Source organism: Lactuca sativa, chromosome 9, assembly GCF_002870075.4.
Source record: "Lactuca sativa cultivar Salinas chromosome 9, Lsat_Salinas_v11, whole genome shotgun sequence".
In the NCBI taxonomy this organism is placed as follows: Eukaryota; Viridiplantae; Streptophyta; class Magnoliopsida; order Asterales; family Asteraceae; genus Lactuca; species Lactuca sativa.
Genome location: NC_056631.2, coordinates 22,291,831 through 22,301,097, shown reverse-complemented (window position 1 = coordinate 22,301,097; position 9,267 = coordinate 22,291,831). Strand labels below are relative to the sequence as shown.

Here is a 9,267-nt window from a genome sequence, read left to right as displayed (position 1 = left end):
CAAAAACTAATTAAGGCCCAAAGGTCCAAAGCCCAACCGAAGTCCAAAAACCCATTGAGATGCATACGCTCGACGTACACAACCGCTTGCCAGTACGCGCACTGCGTACCCCTTGATACACTCAGTGTACTGAGCTGTTTGCCACCTTAAGCAATTTGGTGCTTAATCCTTTCAGCCATTCGATCCAACTTTCAGATCTCAACCATTATGGGGTTCTAAGACATAAAGTTGGCAACTTTATGCCTTAGCATGTCTTAATGGAACCTAACATCCGTTTTTGTCCAACAAAGCTCACATTAGGGACTTAAATTCATGCATGGACTCATATCAACCACCAAGATGACATTTTATGCATCTAAAACATCAAAGGGACTGAGATCTAACATCTCTAACTTTTAGAGTTGCCAAACCCATAAAAAGAACCAATGAGACCAAATAAACTCATAAACAAGCCCTAAACTTTAATAATCAAAATGAATCATCAATGTAAAAACTTTCTACCTTCAAAAGATTCCAAAGTTGATGAAGACCCTGGATCTAGAAGCTCAACCTCAACAAATGCTTGGTCTCCAAGTTCTTTCTTCTTGAACACACACTAAAATGCCACAAAATCACTTTAAAGCTCAAGAACACTCAAAGGGGGGGGGGGGGGGGAGGTGAACTAGGGTTTCAAAGGGACGAATGAATAGTGGAGGTTGACGAGAGCAAGTGTCCAAAAGCCATAATGATGTTTAATGTACGTGGTTAAGTCCCCCGTTTCCAACCGTGCATGTACGCTAAGCATCGATTTAATTGATCCGAAAAACGAAAAGTCATCGTCTTCTTCATCAGGTAGAATCAAACTTAGTGATGGAAGATACTTAGCTTACAAAGAACGAGGAGTCCCGAAGAATGAATCGACTTACAGAGTCGTTATTGTTCATGGATTCGCTAGCAACAAAGAGATGAACTTCATGGCTACCCAAGTACATATTGATCAACCCCTTTTCGTTTTCAATATTGTGTGTGTAGAATGTAGATATGTGTGTATTTTTAACAGTTTTTGTATCGAAATTGATACCCAAATGTCGTAAATTTCAGAAACTAATGGATGAATTGGGGATTTATCTTGAACAATTCGATAGAGCTGGATATGGAGATAGCGACCCAAATCCAAAGCGTTCGTTTAAGAGTGAATCGTCAGATATTCAAGAACTTGCAGACCAATTACAACTTGATATTTTCGGGGCATTTTCGTCCGGGAGAGAGAGAGAGAGAGAGAGAGAGAGAGAGAGAGAGAGAGAGAGAGAGAGAGAGAGAGAGAGAGAGAGAGAGAAGGGTGGGACCCTTTAATATTAAATAATTATATATTTTTTTTCTTTTTTTTTAAAAAAAGGTAAAACTTCATAAATGGGGAAGTGAAATGACAGAATTGCCCTTCACTTAACGGCCAAAAGCTAACGGAGTTAGCGAAAAGGACCAAATGTTAAAAGTTTTGAAACCACAGGGACCATCTGTGAGGTTTTTTGAACTTAGGGACTAAACTTGATATTTTTGGAAACCATAGGGACCATTTTGAAGTTTTGTCTTAATTTAATATAGATATAATGAAAATATTAAAATTTGAAATTTGAAATGAAGAATCAATAGGTTGACAAATGACAAATAATAATTAGGAGACATAACAGGCTGATAATGACAAAAGAAAAATAAAATATACATTAATTAGCAGGTTCAATAACGCGACAGATGTCAAAAAGAGAATAAAACTATTATTTTATTAAAATAGAGATTAAAATTAAAATTAATATAAATATATATCCACTTTGTAAAAATTAGAATATTTCAATCGTAATAAATATATATTTAAACTTTTGAAAAGTAATAATATTTCCTCAGCTCAAATCATGAATATTGAATAGCGTTAATAAGGGGAAAGTTCGAAAAACCATTTACCACTACCAGGGCAATTTCGTCAACTCCGTGCCTTGCCTTGCCTTGCCTTGATCCGGATCTTGAACCCTTGGCCGTATATTGATCGTTGGATCAGCACCTCATCAACCGTTAACAGTGAGACCGAATGTAGGAGAGTGGCCTTCGAAAATTTCAAAAACTCGATCGATCCCGCTGCTTCTCATTTCCTTCCAACTTTCTATCATCTGCCCAACTAAACACACCGCAGACATCGAATAATCTCTCCATCTTGCACACAACACACACACACACTGACTGTTTGCAGAGATGTCCGGTCGCCATGAAAAGGGCGTCAATGTTCAGGTCCTTCTTCGATGCAGGTACTGCGGATCTAATGCTCTATTTTCGCTTTTGTTGGTTCCTGATTTCGAGATTCCCTTTTTGATAATCTAATTCGTGTGTGGAAATATGATTGTTTGTTAGGCCTTTTAGTGATGACGAGTTAAGGAACAACGCGCCTCAGGTTGTAACGTGTAATGAGTATCAGAGAGAAGTTGCGGTTTCACAGAGTATTGCTGGGAAACAAATCGATAGGGTTTTCACCTTTGACAAGGTACCTGATTTACTAGAACACTTAAATTGATTCTTATTCTTTTCTTTTGATTTGAGGAATTTACAAATTGCATTGCATTTTAAGTTTGTGACTCGGGGATATTTACAAATTACAGACATGGTTCTGCGTTTTTATTTATTGTTTTGATGATGCATTGATCTTAACCCTAAAAGCAGTTTGATTATAAATCCACTAGCCAATGGAGTTATGTTAAATTAACTATCAAGTTATAAAATTTTAAACAAAGCAGTTGCTTTTTGAAGTACAATAACATGTCTTGGTAATTCGGTTCTTCAATTTGTGTATGTTGCTTCCTTGCTCCACTATCTAGGTGGTAGAAAGCCTTGAGGTTAAGATTCACTAGATAAGAATGAAAAGAGTTTTAATAACACCATAGTGCTATGCTTACCAATCCACTATTATTATCTTTCTGTATGCAGGTTTTTGGACCTACCTCCCAACAAAAAGATTTATATGAACAAGCAATCACTCCCATCGTAAATGAAGTTTTAGAAGGATTTAATTGTACCATTTTTGCTTATGGACAAACAGGTACCGGAAAAACTTACACCATGGAGGGTGAATGTAAGAGATCAAAGGTAGTAGTCTCCTTTGTTTTGTATTGATCTTTAATTTGCTACTTTGTTGTATGAGTTGATACTAATTATTGACTTTCTATGGCTAATCCTGGTCCCTGGAACAGAGTGGGCGTGATGGAGAGTTGCCTTCACATGCAGGATTAATCCCTAGAGCTGTAAAACAAATATTTGACACTTTAGAGCACCAAAATGCTGAGTATAGTGTTAAAGTAACTTTCTTGGAGTTATATAATGAAGAAATCACCGACTTACTTGCTCATGAAGAGATTTCAAGAGTTGTTGAGGACAAACAGAAAAAGCTTTTGCCACTCATGGAAGATGGTAAAGGTGGTGTTCTTGTGAGAGGATTAGAAGAAGAGATTGTTACAAGTGCTAGTGAAATTTTCTCCTTATTAGAGAGAGGTTCTGCAAAACGTCGAACTGCAGAAACCTTGTTAAACAAGCAATCAAGGTTTTGAACTTTTCTTGATGCTCTTTAATGTTGGATTGAAAATGAAAACTCATTGTCCTCTAACAAAGTTACCTTTTTTTTTTTCTTCAGTCGCTCACATTCTTTGTTTTCTATAACCATCCACATCAAAGAGTCCACCCCTGAAGGTGAAGAACTTATCAAATGTGGCAAACTGAATCTTGTTGATTTAGCTGGTTCTGAAAATATTTCAAGATCTGGTGCTAGGGAGGTAATTTATCCATCAAGTTTTAACTCATAGTTAAAAGATTGTATCCTTTTTGTAAAGTTTATAATTTGCAATCTTTAGGGTCGTGCAAGAGAAGCTGGAGAAATAAACAAAAGTTTACTTACTCTAGGAAGAGTGATAACTGCTCTAGTGGAGCATCTAGGGCACATCCCATATAGGTTTGTATGAACCTTTTAAGCACTTTGACAAATTTTCCTTTACTCTCAACACTCATGGTTTCCAGATTTTGATATTTGAGTTTTTATGTAATCCAGGGATAGCAAATTAACTCGTCTTCTTCGTGATTCATTGGGTGGAAGGACTAAAACATGCATCATTGCAACTGTATCTCCTGCTGTTCATTGTCTTGAAGAGACTTTAAGCACATTGGATTATGCTCACAGGGCAAAAAATATTAAGAACAAGCCTGAGGTTAGCTTCTATTCTTACATGTTGATCACCGCCCCTTGTTTTTATACCAGATTGTTAGTGGATTATTCTTCCCTTTTGTCTTTTCTTTATAGGTTAATCAGAAGATGATGAAAACAACTCTTATCAAAGATCTTTATGGTGAAATTGAAAGACTCAAAGCTGGTAACAATTTGCTTCCTTTTTGATAACACAATGAAGAGACAAAAAGACTTATTTAGCCCTAACTGGTAGCTAATTTTTTTTTATTCTACTTGCAGAGGTTTATGCATCACGTGAAAAAAATGGAGTTTATATGCCTAAAGAGAGATACTATCAAGAGGAGTTGGAACGTAAGGTACTGGACATTTTTTTTACCCTTATTGTAACATTGCTTGAGGTTTGATATAATCTTAATTTGTTCTATAATCTTTATAGTTTGAATCAAATGAATAATTGGTGTGCATCATAATATAATTATATATAAATGTTTAACATTCTTTTTTGTTTAGTCAATGGCAGATCAGATTGAACGAATGGAAATTAAAATAGAAAACCAAGAAAAGGTATTACATTTTAGTCTTGCTTCCTTTATTTTGGGACAAAACATGGTTCTTATTATTGCCACTTATTATTATTTTTTTTATTTGTTGAATAAACAGCAATATGAAGAATTGCAAACTAAATTTAATGCACGTGTCCAAGAATGCTCAGATTTGAGTAACAAGCTCAATTCTACCCAGGTAAAATGCTACTAATTGACATACATTGTTGTTGGATTTCATATATTGTTACTAAATATATATAATTTTTTCTATTAATTATTCTTCAGAATGATTTAAATCAAACTAGTAAGGCACTAGCTAATACCCAAGAAGAATTAAAGAAATGTGAATATGTGATCAAGGAACGAGATTTTATCATAAGTGAACAGAAAAAATCAGGTATCTTTTGATTTCTTGATTTCTTCAATGACCATTTTTTTGATTCTTTCTTTATATAAAATACTAATGAGTATTAAACATTGTAAACAGAAAATGCATTGACTCATCAAGCTTGTGTTCTTCGGTCTGACTTGGAAAAATCCCTCAAGGACAATGCATCATTGTTTATGAAGATTGGTAAGCATTCTCTTTTTAAAAATTTTAAAGTTTTCTCTTTTGATTTATAAAACTAATTTTCCTGAATTTTATGCAGCAAGAGAAGACAAACTGAATGCTGATAATAGATCTGTTGTGAATAAGTTTGAATCTGAACTCACACAAGACATTAAATCTCTTTGCAACATGGTTGCCACATCATCATCTCAGCAAAATGAACAACTTCAATGCATTGAAAAGTTTTGTCATACCTTCATTAACATTAACGATAAGGTCAGTTGTTGACTCAAAAAATATAGTTGCTTTGACTTTTGACTTCTTATAAACTTTTTTTTTTTTTTTTTTTTTTTTTTTTTTTTTTTTTAATGTTTTTAGGCTGTGAATGAGTTGAAAAAGAAAGTTTGTGCTTCAAAAGCATTGTATGTTTCTCACCTTGAGGCATTGCAAAATGTTGTGGTTTTACATAAAGCAAACTCTAATGCAAACTTAGAGGAGGTTCTATCTTTGACTTCATCTAATGCTTCTTCTGTTGAAAAAGTAAGTTACTTTAATTCAATATTTTAAATCCATAAAGTCAACATATTGACCACACTTGTTTTGTCTGAATCAGGTATTAGCTGAAGAAGCATCTGAAGGACTTTCTATTTTTGATGAACTTCATGGCTCTTTATCAACTCAACAAGGCGAAATGGCACATTTTGCTAGAGAGCTTCGACAGGCAAGTTTTTATTTATTATGAGAGTTTATTTATTATTATCTTATCTTATCTTTTCTTTTTTGGTTTAAATTTTTCAGAGATTTAATGTCAGTGTTGGACATACAACAGATATATCCAACTTCATCAATGAATTCTTTGATAAGTTAATGGAAAAATCAAAAGATCTAGGAAGCCATGCCATTCAAGTCAATGAGATACAAACAAAAAACATTGATGAATTTCAAAAGGCATACGAGGTATTATATTATATACTTTATAATATTAATAGATAATAAATAATAGATAATTATTCATCATTGAATCCAAACGTGATACAAAAACTCATTGCATTTTAAAAAAATGTAATTTTTTTTTTCTCCAGGAACACGCGAAATCTGATGCTGAGAAACTTATTGCTGATGTAACTAGTTTATTATCTAACCATATTTGTCGTCAAAAAGAAATGGTTAGTTTTTATTTTTATTTTGTTTTATGAATTGAAAGAGGAATTGATGGTGGAGTGTACAGGTGGACACACGACTAGCTACAATCAAAGAAACCGCGACTGGAAGCAAGAAGATTTTGGATGGACAGGTGTCATCGTTTGAGAGGATCACATCAGATGCGAAAAGGAAATGGGAAGAGTTTTCCACACAAGCAGAAAATGACGCCAAAGAAAGTGCTGATTTTGCTGCTGCTAAACACTGTCGCTTTGAATCAGTCCTTCAGAAATGGTAATAAATAAGAAGAAATAAATAATCCAGTTTTGATTTTTTATACGTTCTTTAAAAAACCAAATCACTAACTTTTTTTTTTCTTTTAATAATAATAATTTCCAGTTTTGATACGACTGAAACGGCTCTACAACATTCTAGAAAAACACAGGATTTGGTTATTGAAATGGGAAAAAAACATGTGACAGAAGTCAACTCCTGTGTGAAAAGTGGAGTTGAGAGTAATGAACAGCATGATGCTGAGATTAGTTCGTTAAGGGCTACTGCTGAACATGATGTCTTGAAGAACAGCGAGAATATTTCAATGCAGTTTAATGGTAAGTAAATCTTTTTTTTTTTGAAGAAATAAATTTGAATATTTATTACCATATAGTGATTGATGGTGTTTATGTTTTCTTTTTTATATATATACACAACACAGGTACATCAGAAGAAGAGAGAGAGGTAGTTTCTTCAATTCTGGAAACAACAAAATCTCAAACCAAAAATCTTGAAAGCTTACATAAGGATCATGGAACACAATCTGCCTCTATACAACAAAAGTCTCACGATACTTTCCACCAGAAATACATGGTATGAAATATGAAATTACAATGATTTTTTTTCTTCTTTTTCTAACATTACAATGTATGTAATGTACACAGGATTATGAGGCAACAGGAAATACCCCTGTAAGAAGTGATACAGATGTCCCAAGTAAAATGAGCATAGAATCCCTTCGAGCAATGCCAATGGAGAGTTTGATGGAAGAATTCAGGGAAAATCATTCGTTTGAAGGAAAGGATTCCAAGATTTCTCCTGCTACTGCTACTACTACTACACGCCCACCATTGACACAAATCAATTGAAATTTCCTATTTTTTCATGTACAAAATCTTGTTGCTTCTGTATATGATCAAAATATATATCCCTGCTTGGGATTTAATGGGTTTTGTATTAAAATCAAATGTGGTAAGAAAATCGGGGATTTTTGTTCATCTGGGAAGATATTTAATTCCTTTTTTTTTTTTAATTATGTTGTAATGGTTTAGGGAAGAGAGTGGTATTGTTTTACTATTGGATACTGATAGGATACCTTTCTTGTATCACAGTTGAGATTTATGTTTGTATTCCTTGTTTGTTTCAAAACTATGTCTTGGGTAAGATTTCTAAGTAACGAACAAACCTTCCTATTCTAATAAAATAATAGGTTTAATCTTCTATTGACAAGTGTCATACAATTAAAACACCTCATTAATGTTATATATCCATTATCATGCCATTTGTCAACTTATTAATTATTAATTTTAAATTTAAAATTTTAAAATTTCACTTTAATTACATTAAACTAATAATTGATTTTTTTATTTAAATTTTAAATTTTAAATTTTCTCATTTTAATTATATTAAATTAATAACATTAGATTGAAAAATAAAATAAATTTAATAAATATTATAAGATGATATAACTTCATGTATTTATTTAAATCAAGGATTTTATATAACTAAAAAAATTTCTCTTAAATAATAATTTATTTAAAATAATTAATTAATAATTTTGACTTTTTATATAAAAGTTTAATTACTTTTATAACCGTGGTTCTCACGGGTTATAAACTAGTAGATTATAGATGATTTCTAAAAATGTTAAGGTCTGAAATGTACGTATTTGGTTGATTTATAAAGCTTTTCCTGGACCCCTTGTAAATTCTAAAAGAACCAGCAACATGTTAATTAATGATTGATTCGTTAAGGGAAAAGGGTCTACAAGTTATGTTTTCTAAAGTTTAAGTTAAAACATTTTCTTTTCAGCTCTAACCATACACTATAAGTTTTCATTAAAATTATATTTGAATAAATTATACGAATCATCTTCTTTGTAGGTGAAAAAATACACGTTCAGTTTTTATTTTCAATAATTAATTCAGATACTGTCTCTCATTTGTTTAAAAGTTATTTGTTTCATCCTTTCATAGTTTTTTATTTTCAATAATTAATTCAGATACTCTCTCTCATTTGTTTAAAAGTTATTTGTTTCATCCTTTCATAGTTTAAATAGAACGACTATAATGCCATTTTCAAATTATTTTTCATTTATTTTTTTATATTTATGATTATTAAATTTTTTAATTAAATTTAATATATATTTCTCTTTTGCTTTGCTTGAGAAAACTTAAACACCACCATCGGAAAAATGAAGCACCACCGGAAACCTCTTGACTACCGCCACTGACCACCACCATCACCACCTGTGCGCTAAGGTTTTGAGAAAGAGTGGAGATGTAATTATGAAGGTAAATCAACAGGAGATGTGTGGTTCCAGATCTAGCATTTTGGGGGTTTCATGATGGATTTCGCTTTGGGGATTACAGATCGAGCATCACCACCACCAGGAATCGGAGGTGGTGAGACGAGTTTGGAAACTGCAAATTCGATGGTGGTGATCCATTAGAACCTGCGTTGAGCGGCGGTGATGCATTGGAGCAAAGTCACATCCTCTCGATCTTCTTTTGTAATGAGAGAATCCATCACTAGAAAGATATGAAAACACATCTCATATCTTTCAT

General features: G+C 32.8%; 2 protein-coding genes across 3 annotated transcripts; both read left to right on the top strand.

Annotated features, from left to right (window-relative positions):
* The first annotated feature begins 734 nt into the window (after positions 1 to 734).
* LOC128128875 (uncharacterized) lies at positions 735 to 1,426 on the top strand. Its single transcript, XM_052767637.1, has 3 exons — positions 735 to 965; positions 1,081 to 1,227; positions 1,376 to 1,426. The coding sequence occupies exons 1-3, from the start codon at positions 735 to 737 to the stop codon at positions 1,424 to 1,426; spliced, it is 429 nt and encodes a 142-aa protein (XP_052623597.1).
* Positions 1,427 to 1,933: 507 nt separating this feature from the next.
* On the top strand, positions 1,934 to 7,830 carry LOC111882601 (kinesin-like protein KIN-5C). 2 transcript variants are annotated; one of them, XM_023878974.3, is made up of 22 exons: positions 1,936 to 2,273; positions 2,377 to 2,506; positions 2,947 to 3,105; positions 3,210 to 3,556; positions 3,647 to 3,785; positions 3,864 to 3,961; positions 4,058 to 4,214; positions 4,307 to 4,376; positions 4,472 to 4,548; positions 4,703 to 4,756; positions 4,853 to 4,933; positions 5,023 to 5,134; positions 5,225 to 5,311; positions 5,388 to 5,563; positions 5,666 to 5,827; positions 5,901 to 6,008; positions 6,086 to 6,244; positions 6,370 to 6,453; positions 6,516 to 6,721; positions 6,827 to 7,038; positions 7,143 to 7,294; positions 7,366 to 7,830. In XM_023878974.3, the coding sequence occupies exons 1-22, from the start codon at positions 2,221 to 2,223 to the stop codon at positions 7,567 to 7,569; spliced, it is 3,027 nt and encodes a 1,008-aa protein (XP_023734742.1). In that variant the 5' UTR covers positions 1,936 to 2,220; the 3' UTR covers positions 7,570 to 7,830. The 2 variants fall into 2 exon arrangements, with proteins under 2 accessions (XP_023734741.1, XP_023734742.1); XM_023878973.3 differs by having other exon boundaries at positions 1,934 to 2,273; positions 4,703 to 4,933.
* Positions 7,831 to 9,267: the final 1,437 nt, after the last annotated feature.